This window comes from Orcinus orca, chromosome 7 (genome assembly GCF_937001465.1).
Source record: "Orcinus orca chromosome 7, mOrcOrc1.1, whole genome shotgun sequence".
In the NCBI taxonomy this organism is placed as follows: domain Eukaryota; kingdom Metazoa; phylum Chordata; class Mammalia; order Artiodactyla; family Delphinidae; genus Orcinus; species Orcinus orca.
This window is the reverse complement of record NC_064565.1, coordinates 18,795,793-18,815,734: the sequence shown is the minus strand read 5'-3', so window position 1 is coordinate 18,815,734 and position 19,942 is coordinate 18,795,793. Positions and strand designations below refer to the sequence as shown.

General features: G+C 43.6%; 1 protein-coding gene across 1 annotated transcript; it reads left to right on the top strand.

Moving 5' to 3' along the window:
• The first annotated feature begins 322 nt into the window (after positions 1 to 322).
• DDX18 (DEAD-box helicase 18) lies at positions 323 to 16,825 on the top strand. Its single transcript, XM_012535465.3, has 14 exons — positions 323 to 513; positions 2,001 to 2,441; positions 4,940 to 5,080; positions 6,533 to 6,668; positions 7,026 to 7,126; positions 7,247 to 7,446; positions 7,540 to 7,654; positions 9,815 to 9,954; positions 10,697 to 10,858; positions 11,190 to 11,342; positions 11,973 to 12,086; positions 13,514 to 13,570; positions 13,894 to 14,071; positions 15,122 to 16,825. Exons 1-14 carry the CDS (start codon positions 429 to 431, stop codon positions 15,262 to 15,264), a joined length of 2,166 nt encoding a protein of 721 aa, XP_012390919.2. The 5' UTR covers positions 323 to 428; the 3' UTR covers positions 15,265 to 16,825.
• Positions 16,826 to 19,942: the final 3,117 nt, after the last annotated feature.

The window sequence follows — 19,942 nt, the reverse complement described above, 5'->3', positions numbered from 1 at the left end:
CTACGTAATTTAGGTACTACTCAACTTAAATCGTCCAGGATCCAAAGAGGGTAGGAACATAAGAATGGAGACTCCCTAAGGCCCTCTGCTCGGCCTTGATTTTTCCCACTTCCCCGGGAGAAGCTCAAACTACCACATGGCCCCAGTGCTCTGCTGGCTCGGGCACAACGCGAAGGAACACAGCGCAGGGCCAGTCCTACGTTCCCCTAGAGGGCGCTGCAGAGAATCCGTTCTCCAAGGGTAAGACAGCGCACGCGCCCGGAAGCATTTCCGCTCCGGACCCACTTCCGTTCCGCCGACCGCGAGCGCTCCTGTGACGTATTTCCGGCTGGCTGAACTGAGCTCGGGTGGCCGGAAAGGAAGTAACGTCACCGGGGAGAGCAGAAAAGCCGAGTGTGGCGCCGCCGAGAAGGCACTTCACCGGCAGCATGTCTCATTTACCGATGAAACTTTTACGCAAGAAGATCGAGAAGCGGAACCTCAAATTGCGACAGCGAAACCTAAAGCTCCAGGGTGAGATGCGCTGAGCTTCGCGGCGGCCTGGGTTGCGGAGGGAGCCAGCACGTGGGCCGTGGCGCTCTGCGGCGGCCGCGGGGCCGAGCGGCGCTGGTGGGGAGGCCCTGCGGCCCCGATGCAGCGCTGACAGCGTCCCCGCAGAGCGCGCGTGCTTGCGGAGCGTGGAAAGGCAGGCCGGGGCGGCCTCCCGTCGGGCCCCGCGCAGATGCCGACTTTCCGCGTGGCCCTAGATCTGCCCTTTCTGAGCAGCAGTTTGTCCTTACAGAGTTCGGGCAGGAGGCTTCTGAGAGTTCGTTTCCAGCCTGCCCCACTTCCACCCTCCCTTTCTGACTTCCTCACCACCTCTAGGGTCATCCCCAACCCCCATTTCCAATCAGTCACGTGGAACTTTCTCACCTCCCCGCATCTTCCTTTCACATCATTTGTCTCGTGTCTCTGTCGCTTCGGAACAAGCTGGGTGTCGCACTTCACAGAACATTCCTGATACCCTTGCCTTCCCCTACCCACCTGCCCTCTGTTTCGACTCTTGAAGAACTTCATCATTTTCAGCTCCCAAAGTGACTTTTTGCATATATCATATGCATGTGCGTAATCTCGTGCCCTGTCGTCCTGTCACCACTAACTTTAGGTTTTAAATTTCTTAAGAGCTTCTACGTATTTGCATCCTTAAAGACTTCCAAGAAAGGCATTTTACCTGAATGTCACTTTTCTTTACCTACCTCATTTGCAGTCCTAACTTCCTGACAGTGGGTCAGACATCCTGAAGTTATGTTAACCTTTTTCGGTCCTGTGTAATACAGAAGCCCCCTAGGGCAGTGTTGGAGGCATAATGCCTTACACTAGCTGGTTTTCTGCAGAGATCAGTTGATTGAAAGAAATCCTGGAGGAGAGAAGAGGTGTGTGGGTTTTAGGAATAATGTTTTTGAAGTTCCCTTATATTTCCATTTCCTATAGAATAACAAAGCATTGCTAACTACTCCTTAGTTAAAGGTAACAGAAGATGGTGCTTCTTCTGTATATAAACAGGAACTTTTGTAAAGACAGTCTTAGGCATTTATATATGATAAATATCAAGACAAATAAGTGGTTACATCAACAGAATTTTCAACTCACTGATGTCTAGGAAAGTATATTTGTCAGATACCTAATATTAGAATGTATATTTTGTAAGTAACATTGGCCCCATCTGTTTATTTAACCTCACTGAAGTTTTCCTGGTCCAGACTTTTAACTCCTTATGGACAGAGATGTGGTTTTTTAAGTTAAAAAATCAGTGTGGCTTTCCCTTTTTTTTTTTTTTTTTTTAATTTATTTGTCCTGCAGTAGAACACTGTAAAATTGGAAGTTGTCTTAATATACATGACAGGAAAGTAAAAACTAAATCATTTCAGTCCTGGAAGCCATGACATTTCTCATTTGGGATACCAGTGTTTCTAAGTAAACCTCTCCTTCTTTGTCAATATGTGTGTTCTGTTTTTAAACAGGGGCCTCAGCTGTGAACTTGTCAGAAACTCAAAATGGGGATGTGTCAGAAAGAACAGTGGGAGGTGGAAAAATTAAAAAGTCCCTAAAACAGTCTGTGAATGTGGGCTTGTCAGAAACCCAAAATGGAGACATCTCTGAAGAAGCAGTAGTAGGTGGAAAAGTTAAAAAATTCCTAAAACAGTCTATGAATGCAGGCTGGTCAGAAGCCCAAAATGGAGACTTACCTAAAGAAACAGTGGAAAATGTAAAAGTTAAAAAATCCTCCAAGAAAAATGGAGACTTACCTAAAGAAACAGTGGAAAATGTAAAAGTTAAAAAATCCTCCAAGACATCTACCACGCTGACCAGTGGGGAAGCAGCAATACAGTCTCCCAATTCAGAATCAAAAAAGAAGAAGAAGAAGAAGAAAAAGAGAAAAATAGTGGATGATGCTGGGCCTGGTATGTATTGTCTTTGAACTTAAGCTATTCAGGTTTTCAAGTTATTCTGCTTTTCCTCTCTTCTTCTTATGTCCACATGACATGCAAGACTCCTGTGTACTTACTGGCATAGGAGAAACTAGCCTGGTAGCTAAAGCAAACATTGAGGGGGCCGGGGGGGACTGCAGTTTAACGTTTCTCAAAATACTGCTCTTCTTGGGCAGTTAACTATCTGAGCTTTTTATGATAAACAGAACGTACTATGACATAGTATTGGGCTGGCCAGAAAGTTCATTCGGGTTTTTCCATAAGATCTTATGGAAAATATTTTAGGTTTACCTGTTTCCAAAGAGAATTGTGGAATTACTGACACTAAAGAAGTCTGGGCTGGTAGTAGAATCTATCTTGGGTCTTTATGTGTCAAGGACTTTGCATTAGCGATTCTTTTCATTTACGTCTTTTTTGCCCCATTCCTTTTTCCTACAATAAATTCCTGCCTTTGAAAGGCAACTTAGTGATAATTTGGATATGCAAAGTGTATAAAATAGCAGTTAGGAAACTTCTGAATAAATGGATCGTTAATTTCCAAGTGAGTAGAATGGCCAGGACTGGGGAGGCAGGGCTATTTTCCTTTGCAAGATTCTTGGATTGAATAAGCTTAGGTGAAAGAATAGGCATTTTCATTGAAATGTGAGCAAGCAGAGATTTCAAGACAAGATAGAACAGGTGTCAGCAAACTATTCAGCCTTCTGCCTATTTTTGCAAATAAAGCTTAATTGGAACACTGAGATGCCCATTTTTTTTACTTGGCCTTTGTGGTGATAGAGACCATATGGCCTGCAAAGCCTAAAATATTTACAGTCTGGCCCTTTGTAGAAGTTTGCAGGCACTTGTGTTAGCATATCCTATTCATCTTTTGTCTGAAATAAAGGTTTCATTTAGAAAGACACTTTGAATTTTCCAAACATGCATGGCTGTCTTTTTACTACCTGCAGGCTATAATACATTCGTAAGTTATGAGAAATCGTTTAAACAAAAAGTGAAGTAAGATAGAGAAAAGCATGAGGATTAGAAATTACAGTTTTGATTTAAAGTGATTGTAATCCTATTCTAAAATGATTAGTGCCCTTAGGATTCTTGTTCTGAGTATGCCTAAGGAAGTGATATTATTTCTTCTCTCAAGCATTGAATCACAGGGCTGGGAGTTTAAATCCTATTGGTAACCATTAAGAACTGTTTTAAGGAAAACAGAAGTAATAAGCCTTGAAGACCAGCTGATAATATCCATGGCCTTTGAACGTGTGGGTCCTGCAGTGTTGACCATTTCCCAGAAGGGTGGTAGTAAGGTCCAAGGAAGAGGCCAGTCCTGGGCTACAAAGAGTCTGAGTTCTGGTTTAGGTCAATTCTGTTCTAACTAGCATCACTAACTGCCATAAACTTGTAAAACCCCAGCATGGTAGTTAACCCATTTGGCCCAGAGTGGAACATTTAAGATCATGATGGGAGGTAAGACTGCAAAGGTAGTTTAAGGGACTATGTTACGAAAGTTGTGGATGTAGAAATGAAAAGCCAGGAGGCCTTCCCTCTCCTCCCCTCACCACTTACATTCAAGGAACAGGCCAGTTTCTATCGCCCAGCTAAGTAGATTGTTGCTCTTGCTTTGTAGTCTGCCTCTAGTAACATGAAGAGCCTTTTGTGTTTCTGTTCCCCTTTAAAACAAAATTAGCTTTTATAGAAAATTTGTGTTTAATGACATAGGAGGAAAAACCGGTGCTTGTTACAAGTTATTTTAAAAAACGTTAATGACTTGCCCTTGTTTTTTTTCTCAGTAAAGTTTATAGAACTGGGTGTGATTAACATACTTAAATTGTTTAGTTCAGCTTATAAAAAATTTCTTGCTCACTTAAGATGGTATAATACATAAGTAGTAAGTCAGACAGAGGAAGAAATATGATATCACATATATGTGGAATCTGAAAAATAGTACAAATGAACTTACAAAACAGAAACAAACTCACAGACAGAAAACAAGCTTATGGTTACCAAAGGTGACGGGGGGTGGATAAATTGGGAATATGGGGTTAACAGATGCATGCTACCATATATAAAACAAAGAACAAGGATTTACTGTATAGCACAGGGAACTGTATTCAATATAATGAAAAAATTTTTAAAAAAGAATGTCAATATATACATATATGTATGTAGAACTGAATCACTTTGCTATATACCTGAAACCAACACAATATTGTAAATCAATTATACTTCAGTAAAAGAATATGTATTAAGAAGCCTAAAAAACAAAGTTTGTTGGCAAATCTGTGTGTCCCACTGGGTTTTTTAATATAGCCAGATTTTTTAATCAGGAAAAAGAGATTCTTAGCAAATTAAAACTGAAAATATGTTAAGCTTTTGAAAATATGCCTTTTTGCATCACAGGTCTTTTATTTTATGGTCTTATCTGGTATTCTTATTTTAAGAAAAAAATTTGGGGGGGCGGTTTGTCCTTTAATCCAAAGATTCCAAAAAAGCAAAAACTGAAGACAAAGGAGACTCTGAAGATGGTGCCCAGGCTCCTGAAGAAACGGAGAACAGTGTGGAGAAGCCAGACAATGAGGACGATGACAGCATGGTACCCAGCCTGCCCCTGGGACTGACAGGTAGCTATCAACGTTTTCCAGATAGATCTTCTCTAAAATGGCATGCCTCCTTGGATTATAGTATTTAAAGGTTCAGTTGTGGCATTTAATTTACCTGGAAAAAATAAGTATTGACAAGAAATGGTTTTATATCTAACTGTTGCTTTTTATCATCCACGTTGTGTGCCTTAGTTCTTGTTGTTTCTTTCTCTATTTTTCCCTTTTCTTTATTTCTAACACTAAATATTTTGACATGCACACGAATAGTTCTTGGGGTCCTCTGTTCCTTTGGTTTGTCACTTTCTAAAGCTCACTCCATGTTGTAGGAAAATCATTGGCCCGGAAGTCTGGAGCCCAGAGGTTCAATACTGGCTCCATTACTAAAAGAGAAGGGTGAAATTAACCTTATTGAGGGGCTTGTGCCAGAGTCACCTCCTGTAGCCTCTATTTCTTTACCTGTAAAGTCAAGCGTTTAGGCTAGAATCAGTTGCTCCTAACCAGAAATGTCTAACAGTTGCTTGGGTTGTTTGGTATGGGTTTTTTGTTTATTAAAACAATTTGAGGCCCAGCACCCAATCTCCATAATCAAAATTGCAAAGGTTTTGGCAGTGGTTCTCAAACAGGGTAATTTTACCTCCCAGGTAGGGTGACTGGCTCATCCCAGTTTTCCCATTCAAAGTCCTGCATCCCTTAAACCTCTGTCCCAGGCAAACCATGAGGGTTGGCCACCAATATGTTTGGTTGTCAGAACTGGGGGCAGGCTACAGGCATCCAGTAGGTAGAGGTCAGTGATGCTGCAGGACATCCTATAATGCATAGGACAGCCTCTCACAACAAAAAATTATCCATCCCAAAATGTCAGTGGTGTCAAGGTTGCCAAAACTTGGGTTATAGCCAGGGCACGTGTGGGGCGGGGAGCTCCCGGGTGATCCTGATGCCTCCCCCTGCTGGAGAACCACAGCACACCTGATATATGGGTACAGTCTAACCATCTGTGGCTACATCTGACTCTTCTCAGTTGTCTTTCTGGAGTGAGAGTGACTATTGATTTCGTATTCAGTTTTTATTACACTGAATGCTTTCACTTTTTATTTCACATTTCTTAAACATTTCATTTCTCTCTGAACTCTCCCCCTGCAAACCACCCCCGCCTCTCCCCTCTCCCCTTCCCGCCACCTTGGCATTTTCATTTCATACAAGTCCCTTGACTGTACCACCTCTCCGTCTGTTATTTTGTTACAGTATAGGCTCTGGACTTTACATCACACGGCCATTAGCAGTGGAGAAACTTCAAAGGTATAAGGTTTTTTTATAGGAATGGTTGGGGTTTATTCTCTTCTTATTGGAAGAAGCTCTTCTAAGCTTGACACCAACCCAGTAATGTTTTCAATCAGCAAAACTAATTTAGGAAGCTAGCAATATTAAGTATTAAGAAAAGATAAATTTGCTAATGATAAACTGTCTTCTCTTTAGGAGCTTTTGAGGATACTTCGTTTGATTCTCTGACTAATCTTGTCAATGAGAACACTCTGAAGGCAATAAAAGAAATGGGCTTTACAAACATGACTGAAATTCAGCATAAAAGTATCAGACCACTTCTGGAAGGCAGGTATGATTAACATTGAGGTTTGGGCATTAGTGCTATTTTTAGTGCTAGTAGTTTGGAAAGAAAATACCAGTATGTTCTGTTGATCTTGCACCGTGTTGGGTAACATACCCAACCTTCGTTAAAGGCTTTAGCTTCTTTACTGATGTTTGGAGAAAATTGTTCACTTCTGTTTTTAGCACAATTCTTATTTTTGAGTTAAGTATTTGTAACCCACATGATTGATTTCAGTGATAGAGAAGGTGGGGACTTTTTTCTTGTTATGATCCAGCCTCAGTGCCTAAAACATGTGTGATAGTACATGGTACTTGTTGAATGAGTAGACTAAATGTCTCTCTCCTTTTCCTTTTTATTTTTTAGGGATCTTCTGGCAGCTGCAAAAACAGGCAGTGGCAAAACCCTGGCATTTCTCATTCCTGCAGTTGAACTCATTGTTAAGTTAAGGTTCATGCCCAGGAATGGTAAGTCTGTGGTCCCATTGGTTCTGCCAGTATCCCACTGGAAGTCTGTTGTAGCTATTGGTGGTCTCCTGGTGATAACTACAGTTTGACTTTCACTGTATATCCTGTTTTGCTTTTTAGGAACAGGAGTCCTTATTCTCTCACCTACTAGGGAACTGGCCATGCAGACTTTTGGTGTCCTTAAGGAACTGATGACACACCATGTTCACACGTATGGGTTAATAATGGGTGGCAGTAACAGATCTGCTGAAGCACAGAAGCTTGCCAATGGGATCAACGTCATTGTGGCCACACCAGGCCGTCTCCTGGACCATATGCAGGTAAGAGAACACTATTTTGTGGTCCCCATCTTTTGTCTGTGTGAAACATAAACTTGACAGCTAACAGTTTTTCTTTGTCCTTTGTCTTGTCAGAATACACCAGGGTTTATGTATAAAAACCTACAGTGTCTGGTTATTGATGAGGCTGATCGTATCTTGGATGTTGGGTTTGAAGAAGAATTAAAGCAAATTATTAAACTTCTGCCAAGTAAGTAGGTAGCATCTGCATGTGGTTTGCCGAGTAGCTGTTGGAAGTAGATGAGAGTTTTTCCTGTATGAAAACTACTAATGTCAGAATTTTAACTTAGCAAGTGAAGTGGTTGTGCCAGTCACCCTCAGATGTAGTTTGCAACATAAGCATCACTCTCACTAGTGACTTAATGCAGTGGTTTTGCCATTTGAGAGGCTGACATGCAAGTTGAACAGTCCTAACATACGTCTTGTTCCCGTCCGTCCCTGCCACCCCATCTCACATCTCCTGGGTAGCCATTGACTTGCTGCTTTCTGTGTTATGTTTGAGTGGTACATACCTTGGTTATAGTACTTGAAACATTGTAAACTGCTTATATCTATAAAAACACCATAGTTCAGTACATTATACAATTGTTTTTTTAATACTTCATTGAGGTATAATTAACATAATAATCTGTACATATTTTAAATGTATGATTTGATATGTTTTTGGCCTGTTTGCACCTAGAAACCATCACCACAGTCAATACAGTGAACATTTCCATAACCCTCAAAACTTTCTTTGTGCCTTTGTAATCCCTCCCTCTCACCGTCCCCTGCTTCCAACAGCTGCCATGCACATCTCTCTCGCAGGTGACTGTTGATCTGCTTCCTGTCACTGTAGATCAGTTTGCATTTTCCAGGGATTCATATGAATTCATATGCAGTGTAACTCTTTTTGTCTGGTTTCTTGTGCTCAGCAAATCCTTCTGTGATTCGTCTGTGCCGTTACACATATCAGTAGTTCTTTGCCTTATTCCTCAGTGGCGTTCTAGTGTATAAATATGCCACAACCTGTTTATCCATTTAACTGTTGATGGACGACTGTGTTGTTAACGGTTTCAGTCTACTACAAATAAAGTTGCTATGAACATCCATCTACAGCTCTTTTTGTGGGCATATATCTCCTTTTCTGTTGGGTGATTACCTAGGAATGGAGTGGCTGGTGTATGTTTAACTTGTACCAATTTACATCCCCATCAGCAGTGTATGGAATTTCCAGTTCCTCCTGTTAAATCTTGAAATTAGGTAGTGTTAACTGTCCAACTTTGTTCATTTTCAAAATTGTTTTGGCTGGTCTTGTCCTTGGCATTTCTATATGAATGTTAGAATCAGTTGGTTAATCTCTGGGGATCTTGGGATTGTACTGAATATTGATCATTGGTGGAAGACAATGTTGAGTCATTCAACACGTGAATGAGGTAGATGTTCGTTTATTAGCTCCCTAATTTCTCTCAGCAGTGTTTCAGAGTTCAGTGTACAGGTTTTTTCATATCTTTGTGAGATAAAGTTTTTCACTTAATTGTTTTCTTGCCTGATTGAGCTGGCCAGAACCTCCAGTATAATCCTGAATAGAACTGGCAAGAGAAGACATCTTTGTCTTACTCCTGATCTTAGGTGGGAAAGCATTCAGTCTTTCACCATTAAGTATGATGTTAGCTGTAGATGCTCTAGATCTGTATGCCCTATATCAGACTGAGGGTGATCCCTTTTGTTCCTAGTTTGCTGAGGTTTTTCTTAAATCAGAAATAAATGTTAAATTCTGACAGATGTTTTTTCTGTGTCTGTTGAAATGATCAGATGTTTTTTCTTTAGTCTGTTAATATGGTAAATTATATTGGTTAATTTTCAACTGTTAACCAGCCCTGCGTTCCTAGAATAAACCCCACTTGGTCATGGTGCATTATCCTTTATATATATTTCTGGATTCACTTTGCTAAAACTTTCTAAAAGGTATGAGTTGGGAAGTAAGCTCTCTTCAATGTCCTGGAGAGTTTATGAAATATTGATAATATTTCTTAAGTGTTTGATAGACTTCAACAGCAGAGGCCATTGGGGCTGGAGTCTTCTTTACATGAAGATTTTAACTATAATTTCCTTAATAGATACAAGGCTATTCAGGTTTTCTGTTTCTTCTTGAGCAAGCTTTAGCAGTTTCTTTTTCAAGGAAGCTATCCATTTCATCTTAGTTGTCAAATGTCTAGACATAAAGTTGTCCATGGTGTTCCTTTCTTACTCTTTATAGTGATACCATGTCTCTCATTTCTGATAGTTCCACTGAGAGCGTTTTTAGTTGTGAAGCAATTCTAAAGGTTCCCTGAAGGATCTGGGTTATGTTTATGTGGGTGTGTTTCAGCCCGCAGACAGACCATGCTCTTTTCTGCCACACAAACCCGGAAAGTTGAAGACCTGGCAAGGATTTCTCTGAAAAAGGAGCCCTTGTATGTTGGTGTTGACGACGATAAAGCTCATGCAACCGTGGATGGTCTTGAGCAGGTACTTCTTGTCAATACCTTCAATTTTAAGGATCGTTGGTGTTTCCTTGCAAGTGTTTGGAGGATCGTCTAGGAAGCAAATGGGTTAATGAACTAAATATATCACTGCCAATTTTAGATGAGTAAAAAACATTTCGCTGTTTAATCATCTCTTGCGCTAAGATGTGAGGTGAGTTAGTTAGAAGGCAGAGAGGCTGGATTCAGGCGCCTTGCTGTGGAAATGAGGTGACAGAGATCCAGGCTAGGTTGATTAAAAATAGAGCTGTAAGGTTGAGTCTTTTGATGAGTGATATGTTTCCTGTAACACTTTAGCTTAAAAACCTTTCATTGGTTGTTTAGTTTCTAAAAATATATTCACCCAGCTTTGTTATCGTGTTTAGGACAGTGTGGTTATTTGAGATCTTGCTGTTAAGGACCTTCTAAAAATGAATCATTGATACACTTTGAGGGTTCTAATTAATAGAGGTATTGGTACATTATGATTACAAGAACTTAATAACCAGTAGTCTCAGAAATATGGAAAGTATTTAGTATCCAGTGATTGTGGCCAATAAAAGGAGTCAATAGTTAAAATTAGTCTTATTTTAGGAATGCGTTATAATGAAGGCAGTAATTTTGCTGTAGGTGAGGCATAACAGTGTATATGCTGTGTTAATCTGTGCTCTCCATCAAATTATATTAGTTCATGAAGCTGGAAATGTCCTTTTGATTATTTTGTGTCTGTTCACTTGAACCTCTCCTAGGGATATGTTGTCTGTCCTTCCGAAAAGAGATTCCTCCTACTCTTTACATTCCTTAAGAAGAACCGGAAGAAGAAACTAATGGTCTTCTTTTCATCCTGTAAGTCCGTGAAATACCACTATGAGTTGCTGAACTACATCGATTTGCCTGTCTTGGCCATTCATGTAAGTGATTATGATGAATTTGTTAAAAACAGTTTACACTTACCGAGTTACATAGATTGTGGGGATTGAGGTATTGCTCTCTCCTGCAAACATAGTTCTAAGTAGTTTGGGCAATAGTGGGTGGCTGATCCTGTGTGGAGGGAGCTTTGCTGGGGGTGGAGAGGCGGGGACCAGAAAGGAGGAGAGGACGCCATCCCTTGAGGAAATAGGACAGGTTATGAACTTGAAATAAAGCAGGGTAATAGTTCCACAGGTCGGGGATTCTACATCGAGACCTCCCGCAAACAACTTCAACTTTTCTGTTCCAATGGATGTTTTGTTTTGATTCTAGGGAAGGCAGAAACAAAATAAGCGTACGACCACGTTCTTCCAGTTCTGCAATGCAGATTCGGGGATCTTGTTGTGTACAGACGTGGCAGCTAGAGGGCTGGATATTCCTGAAGTGGACTGGATTGTTCAGTATGACCCTCCGGATGACCCCAAGGTTCCCTGAGAAATTCCACATTCCACAGAATATCCCTTTAATGTGCAGTGACTGCAGTATTTCTCTGATGCTGATAGTGTTTAGGGCTTTTGCAGGACCCAAAGAGGGTGTGTGCAAGGAGATTTGAGAGGTGTCCGTGGGACTTACGTTAGGATCTGTTAAGAGCAGTAGATGTCAGAAGGAAATAAAATTTGCATTATCCTTTAGTATATACCATTCTTTAGTATATGTAGTAAAATAAGTTTTATTGGGTATTTCAACAAACAATAGATTATATAAATTATCAGCCAGCATTTAAATACGTTTCCCAAAGCCCTTTTGAAGTTGAAGCACACTTAGTAGTCATTTGATTAGATCATAGAATTATCGTGAATGTTCTGTCTAGCTTTCCTTGGCCCCGGGCATGGCTCTGTTACCTCTGTGGGGATGCTCCCTGCAGAAGGAATGGGGGACTAGCTTTGGGGAGCATGGTTACGGGCTGTGTGATGCCACTAGGTGGAGGTGGGCACCGTCTCACACTGATGTGCTGGCACACTGCCGTCCACTACCGTGCGAGTTCTAGACGTGCAGATCGCCACGGGTTGCCATGGAAACCAGTGTATTACCTCAGGTTTTCTCTCTCCACCAAAGGAATACATTCATCGTGTGGGCAGAACAGCCAGAGGCCTGAACGGCAGAGGGCACGCCTTGCTCATTTTGCGCCCTGAAGAATTGGGTTTCCTTCGCTACTTGAAGCAATCCAAGGTAAAGACCTTCACTTGGAAAACCTTAAGCTGGGGACAGAGTCCTCTCGAGAGGAATTCGTTACCGGTGCACGTGGCCTTAAGCACCATTTCTAGGTGTGTCGGAGGAGTCCTGCGTCGTCGCCATGCTGTTCGGACAGTTGTTACAGCAGTTTAGCAGATGAGATTTATGTGGGTCGCCCCCAGGAGATGTGAGCAGAAAAGTATCCTCGAGGCCCCGTTCTTGAGCTCTGTGTCGCGCAGGGTGCATCCAGTCCCCAGTCTCCACTCATCCCCCCAGCCGTGTTTGAAACCTCTTCCACTCCTTGTGAGTGAGCTCCCCCACACCGGTCATCTCTGCTCCCCTGCTGCAGCCTTTCTCCACGTGTCTTCACCCTGGTGTCTGCACCTCGCCCGAGGCCAAGGGAACCCATTCCTTCCTACCTCTTCCTCCTTCAGGCCCTTATTCGTTGACTCAGTCCCTCCCTGGTAGTTAGCTCTTTACCATCTCAAGTGACTGACCAAAAAAATAACTTCAACCCTAAACCCACTCTCCTATCACTAGGTCCAGCATGGCTACTGCCTGTCGCCTTTCCTCAGTCTGCCGTTTTGAAAAGTGGGTTATATTTCAACTCCTCTGATTTTGGTCTCCAGTCCGCCCTAATCGGGCTTTGGCCTCTCTCTTGCCAGGTCGTGAGAATGCTTGTCGGGCCTCTTCACTGGCACCGTGTCGCCTGGTGGATTTTCCTTCCCTCACTGCCCCCATCGTGGAGCAGTTCCTAGGGATTGCCATCAGCCCTTGCACTTTTTCTCCAGATGCCTGTTTCCTGGCTCTCAGATAGCCTCTGCTTCCGCTAGCTGCTGTGTCCTCTGGGAGGCCCTGCCCTCCTTCATGTCCCCCCAGCACGGGTGCTCGACAAGCTGTCTCGTCACTTAACCTGTCTCCGCCCAAGGCTGCAGGCTCCCTGATGGCAGGGCCCATGATTTGGGCAGCTGTTCTTTTCCCCCAGCATCTAGCACCGGTCTTGCACTTTCCCAGTCATCTAATAAGTTAGAACTGCTAAGAAATATCCTTCCTGTAGGAGTTTGTGATCATTGTGACCTAGTCACAGGGCAGTGTGGTGTTGGAGAGAAGGGCTGGTGGTTCCTTCAGCTAGAAGCTTCAAGCTGCTTCATCACGTTGCATCCACAGAGATCTTTGTTTAGAGAAAAGGGCTTCAGTGATTTATTGCCCCTGCCAGTTTCTCGCCTTTTCTTTCAAGAGGGTTCCATAGCATGATTCCTGTGCAGTGAACAGAGGGAAGGTAAGCCTTTCCCATTGGCATTGGGGGACAAGCAGATGTCTGGCCCATGGGATCCCACAGGCCTGTCCCCTTTCATCTCTTCAGTGCCTGACGAGCTGCAGCAGAGCCATCCTGCTTTACTCATCTGTGTGCTTTTGTTTTCTAGGTTCCATTAAGTGAATTTGAGTTTTCCTGGTCCAAAATTTCTGACATTCAGTCTCAGGTATGCAGGGCAGAGGGGGAGGAAGGGTCTTCCCAGCACCACCTTTGTAGTGTCTCATTGACAGTCGTTGTACTCTGAGTCTCCCTTTTCATAAAGTGAGAAGTTTGGACTGAGTGATTGTTTCGGTGTCTTGTTGTGCTGGTGACCAGATTCCAGAGCTCTCTACGTTGTTTCAGTCCGTATCTTACAATAATTTTGTCATTATTCTTAACTGCAGCCTGATTTTGCAGGTATTACAGAGCTTGGAGCAAGTGTATTGGAACAAATGTTTTATATGACGTGCTTTTTTATTTCATTAAAAGCAATATTTCTTTCTGTTTCAGCTTGAAAAACTGATTGAAAAGAACTACTTCCTTCATAAGTCAGCCCAGGAAGCGTATAAGTCATACATTCGAGCGTATGATTCCCATTCGCTGAAACAGATCTTTAATGTTAATAACTTAAACTTGCCTCAGGTTGCTCTGTCATTTGGTTTCAAGGTGCCTCCTTTTGTTGATTTGAGTATCCTTTTCTTTGTGGTTATGAATTCGTCCAGGCATTAAGGGACAGAAGCTTGACTGGGGGCCTTGGGGCTTAGCACTTGGGTTGGTGTGTCTGCTCTGGCCGAGGCCTGCAGGGCCCAGGCCTTCAAGCTGGTCACTGACCTCTTGTCAGTGCTCACATGGGGTGGGCAGGGGTTAATTGTCAGGGTGGAGACTACAGAAGCGAGACAGTTCATGGCTTTCAAAAAGACATCAGAATTTGAATGGCAGACGGAGCAGGGGGAGTTGTATGTTCTGGGGAGAAGCTCAGAGGGGCAGGGCTTGGCGGTTGTGTGGCTTCACTATACAGGGTACACAGAGGAGCGGGATACCTTGAAGAAGCTGAAGACAAGATGGAACCTCTCAGAGGGCTCTTATCCTCTCAGTCATTGAAGCATTTCATGCAAGGAAATTGCAAGACCAGTGAAAGAAAATAACCTAAGTGCTACTCAAGATAAAAGGCAAAGGGAACACGTCCAGTTGCTTCTGTTACGATATGTAATATGTGTTTTATTACACATTTTCAACAGAAGAAACAGCCAGCTAGAGTGAGGCCTGCTCGTTAACACTGTGGTAGAAACTCCCAAGGGGACTTGGAGGACCACAGTTTGGGTGGCCGTCCGCATCGTGAGCATCGAGTGAATGTCTGCTGTTGTGAAGACATGTTGAGTCCCCTTGTGACAGGAAGAGCAACTCCACTCGGTCAGGCACCTCTGAATCAGCTCCCAACAGAGGTGAAAGTCATTTTGGTTTGACACTGGGAGTATTTCTTAATGTGTTCCTATACACTTAGCGATTTACCTCTTCGGCTTCACTGCGTGGAAAAATACAAGTATTGCACTGGGCTAAACATCTGCCCTGCTAGTTTTAGTCCACAGTCACGTGGCCACTCCTGGTTGTCTGGAATGTTCGCGTGTGTTTGTGGCCTGGGGGGGGGGGGCCCTGGGGTACAGCTGGCTGGTTCTTCTGCAGACGGTAGACTGGAGTCCTTGTCTTTGTGTTGCTTGATTTCCTTAACGTCCCCCTTTAGACGTGAACAGCAATGACGGCAAACTTAAAAAAAGGGGTGGCGGCGGTGGCTTCGGCTACCAGAAAGCCAGAAAAGTCGAGAAGTCCAAGATCTTCAAGCACATAAGCAAGAAACCATCTGACGGCAGGCAGTTCTCTCACTGAAGACACGCCTTTGTCCTGAAATGGATTTTTTTTTTCTTGCTCTAACAAAGGAATTGTTGCTGTAGGATTTGGGACTCATCTAACAAGAGTGTGAATTGACTTGGGGCGCTGGCACTGATATTTCCAGTGGGTCTCTTTGGGGATATCAAACAGTTCAGTATTTCTTGATTGGCCAAGGACAAAGCAAGGGATCTTCTTAGTCTTTGTGATGATAGAATGTTTTTAAGTTTAAATCTTTTTTTTTCCAAACCTGGTGAGTGTTCTAGTGTAATTCTTTTGGTACCTTTCCTTCCTGGTGTCTGAAGACTTGTATGGCTTAGGGTGCTGTGTCAGCCTGCCAGACAGGGCAGGTGACACTGGACAGCTGCAATTATCTCAGTTTATTTTTTTAGTTTTGGTTGTTTCTTGGACCTTTAGTTGTTTCTTGGACCTTACTTTAGTAGTTTTCTGACCCCCTACGGAAAATGCTGCCACGTAAAAGGGCAGAGGGCTTTGGGAAATACCTAAGAAGCACCTCCGGTTAAAGGTGACACTGTTTTTTTTATATGTGGGATTTTAAAACAGTGATCCTTTCTCCATTTCACTTTTTTAAGAGGAAGAAGTACGGGTTGTCATTGTTACTTGAGTAAAGTGCCCCAGCAGTCCTGACATGGAGGGTAGGGCGGGGATGGGATCTGAGAGTTTTGAGCCTCATTTACAGGTGTAATAATACTCTGCTGGTCTCCATTTGGTAACTTAGCAGACTTTTTTTTTTTAAAGGCACAGAGAATGGTGACACTCCTCAGTCAAACTTGTTTGTTTGAAGTGGTTTGGAGTTTGGTGAGCCCTTCCAACTCTTCATAAGGACTTAGAAGGCAGAGCATCTTTTTGAGAAAAATTGCCTCTTTCAGATCCATGAAAGAAAAACAGATTTATGGTGAAAATTGAAAATGAACATACATCAGAATGAGCAACGAAGTCAGTGGTTTAGTCAGATGGGGTTATTTACTTGTTGTAGGAACTTTTGATTTCTGGTGTGTTTTATGTTTTATTTTTAGTGTGTTTTGTAACTACAGAATGGTTATTACATTTTGTAGCTATTTAAAACCAAAGTTGCTAGCATCATTTTGCTGTTGTACCAGTTCTTAGTCATAGATTCCTATTAAATATAAGTATCAAATGTAGAAGAAACAGTGGTAAACAGCACTGCAGTAGGAAAAGGAAAGAATGATATACTTACTGTTCCACACCTGGGCCCGACCACTGTCCCCCTAGCTAGACATGTCCTGGGTTTCAGACCTTGATTGCTGGACTTCTGGCATTTAATAACTGTTTCTCTTTCCAGTAACTATTCTTTTTTGTTTCAGAAATAATCATGTTTCAGAAAGTACACAAAAGCAAAGAGAAGAATATTTAATCCCTGAACAGAAGTAAATACTGCCAATATTTTGATACATAACCCTCCAGTGTTTTGTATACATACTTTTTTTTTAATCAAAGGTGAAGTAAGTCATCCTTACCCACTATTTGTAACCATCTTGTTTCATAACATTATTTTCCTGTCATTAAATAATTACATCAACTTTGTATCTCATTTATTACTATGCGTTAACCTTGCCTGGTCTGCCTGGATTTGAGTTCTGAATACCTGCGTGCCCCACACTGGCTCTCCTTGTCTCAATGTGTCTAGTGCCTGTTTTGTCATTTGTGAGAAGAGTATATAAACAGAAGGTGGAAAGATTGTTCTTACTGTGATAACGGCTTACTTCAGGACTTGCTGGGAGTCCTGTGTGAAATTCTGCTGGCAGGCTGGTCCAGCCTAGGGACATCCAGACAACCAGACTTGACCGACCTGGCCAGGATTCAAATGTGAGGGAGCGGTCACTAGAGTCAGATAACGAGGTCAGTGCAGCACCATCTGCAAGGCTCGTTTGCACAAAGAGAAGGCCTCCTTAGGTTCCTGTGCTAAGAACACAGCAGCTGCTGGTGGCATGTGTGCAGCCACTAACTTGACAAATGGGATTAAGTGGCTTCAGCCAGGAAGGCCAGGCAGCGTGGACTGGAAGCCAAGCAGGTCACTGCCAGCAAGTAGAGACCTTTGGGTCCTCTGGACTACAGGTGTGTCATTGCTATTTCTAAGTTTATTTTGGTCTTAGCTGCCCAGGTTAAAGCTGAATTTGGGATATCCAAAAAAGGATCTTGTTTATTCAAAAATACGTAGTGGTGGGACTTCCCTGGTGGCACAGCGGTTAAGAATCGGCCTGCCAATGCAGGGGACATGGGTTCGAGCCCTGGTCTGGGAAGATCCCACATGCCACGGAGCAACTAAGCCTGTGCTCCACAACAAGAGAGGCCACCGCAATGAGAAGCCCGCGCACCGCAAAGAAGAGTAGACCCCGCCTGCCGCAACTAGAGAAAGTCAGCGTGCAGCAACGAAGACCCAATGCAGCCAAAAATAAATTTATATTAAGAAAAAAAAAAATCATGGTGGTTACAAATGAGTGCTCTGGAACCAGAATGCCTGGGTTCAAATTCCAGCTCTGCCTGTTTTCTGGGCCTGTTAAATGAGTAAAACAAAGAAAGTGATAAAACCTACTTTGTAAGGTGGTAAGAATTGAATGCACTACCATGTAAGGTGCTAGGACAGTACGAAGTACCTGTTAGCTGTCTTTATTAGTACCTAAATCCTACACAAAAGGCCTGCTGCCCAACGGACTCAGGTACAAGGACTCACTGAAAAGCCTGAGCTATCTTGGGCCTTTTGGAGAACAGGCCAAGGATTTCTGACAGTCCAGGTCCCCTGGAATTCTGATCAGATCCACGTTTTGGGAAGTGCTCCAATCCTGCAGTACCTTCCTAAGGCAACTGTCAAGTTGATTCATGCAGTTTTCAAGGCTGATTTGTATTGGGTGTTTGGTGGAGGGAACAATGACTGGATAACGCTGAATGTTCATGAATCGAGAGCCTGCTAGGTGCCAGGAATTGCAGAGGACACGGATGCATGTGGCTGAGCTCCTCTTAGGAGCCTGGTAGGTCTAGAGAAGATAGGTGTCCTAAGCAATTGTGATATTGTTTTCCAAGTCATGTGACATGCAGATATCTAGAGAAATGTCCCAGCTATTTCTAAGCCTGGAAATTCTGCATCCTTGGGTTCAGGTGGACTTCAGCTGATAAAGAGCCGTCGGAACCTTCTCTACCTGTGGAAGACAGGCTTCTGTTCTGGGAAGTGAGTTCCCAAATGCCACACAAGAAATGCGCCACACAAGAAACCCCGAGATTTTTTTTTTTTTTTAAGATTTTTCTTGCCCATGCCCAGGAGATTGCCCATATAGGCCTTTAGCAGGGCAGAGGAATCTGGACGGTTCTCAGCACAGCTAGGTGTGGGAACATCCAGTCTAGAGTACAAACACAGTCTCTTGCTAAACCTTGTAATGATCTCATCCTGTAAAGTGAAATTGCCAGACGCAGGAAATGGCGTTAGTGTGTTTAGCCATCCACAAGGCAGGGTGGCCAGAAGACACACCTAAGACTCAGGCTTTCCAGCAAGAAACAGCTGTGCCTTTGTTTGAAATGCCTGACGTGGGAAAGCACAGTGCAGGACAGCACAACCACCTTGGCCCCCATTCCTCCCCCAGCCAGCCAAAGCCTCGAGATCCCCCAACAGTGCTCCATTCAATTGGGATCCAGTTGGTGGGTGTTAGCACAGGAGATGTCATTAAGAAAGCCATTCTCCCCTCTAGGACTCAGCATCTCATCTGTAATTTAAGGCAGGGGGAGGGGAGGGGATGCAAACAAATTTTAACTAGATGACCGCTGTAGTGGACATTTTTGGTTCGTGGGGCTGCCCAGCATCTAATCTCCTTCCTGGGTTCAGAGACCGAGCCATGTAAGTCCTGGTGTGTGGGCAGGATCGCTTCCCATTGGAAAGCAGAAAGTCTCCCCTGCAGTCAGAAGGGCTGTGACCTAGGTGTAACCTGAAGGCATCAGAATGCCGAATCAGGTACCAAAAAAGGAGCAGAAGCAAAGTGGCGGATTCCTCATGCATCTTCCAGAGACAGCTGCGTCAGGAGCAGAGGTGGCTCCAGCTGCGGCGTCCAGGCAGCAGCAGGACTTAACGCCAGATTGACTGTGGGACGTGACTTTGGCTGTGGTCCTGCCCATTATCGACCTGCCCCTATTTCTGCCTCTTCTCCAAGCCGGGGTCTCCAGCCACCCACTGTCATTTCAATTAATTCCTTTCAGTTTAGATCATTGAGTGGTTCTTTGTTGCTTATAAGAAAGAACCTAACGAAATAACCTCTAAGGCCCCTGCAACACTCAGCGACTCTCAGATTTGGTTCGTCTCTCTCCCTCTGTTGGGAGAGGGTAGAAAGTCCAGGTTGCTTCCCACCATCCAGGCTCTCCCCGCGCAGACTCCTGTCTCCTACACAGAGAAAATGGCTGATGTGGAGCAAAGCCAGGCGTTGAAACGTGCAAACATCCTTGAGGCAAGGATGCATCAAAAGAGGAACAAGCGGCAAGTTCGCCACCTCCAGGGAAAGATCATGGAGTACTGCTCTGGATCTGGGGGCCTGCGGGGCGGGAGGACGTGGGGCCTTCGCATTTCTCAGAGCCTCGTGTGGAGCACCGGCCCTGGTAACGGACCGGGCTGCCCTCATCGAACCTTCCAAGGCCGCAGCTTCTGGAGTCACAACCTGTG

What these genes read in the sequence shown, in the direction of transcription:
- DDX18 (XM_012535465.3), top strand. Translation starts at nt 429, where the DNA reads ATGTCTCATTTACCGATGAAACTTTTACGCAAGAAGATCGAGAAGCGG. An exon ending in TGCCTGTCTTGGCCATTCAT is followed by an intron (nt 10,859 to 11,189) that starts GTAAGTGATTAT and finishes TTTTGATTCTAG; the next exon opens with GGAAGGCAGAAACAAAATAA. An exon ending in TTTCTGACATTCAGTCTCAG is followed by an intron (nt 13,571 to 13,893) that starts GTATGCAGGGCA and finishes TTTCTGTTTCAG; the next exon opens with CTTGAAAAACTGATTGAAAA.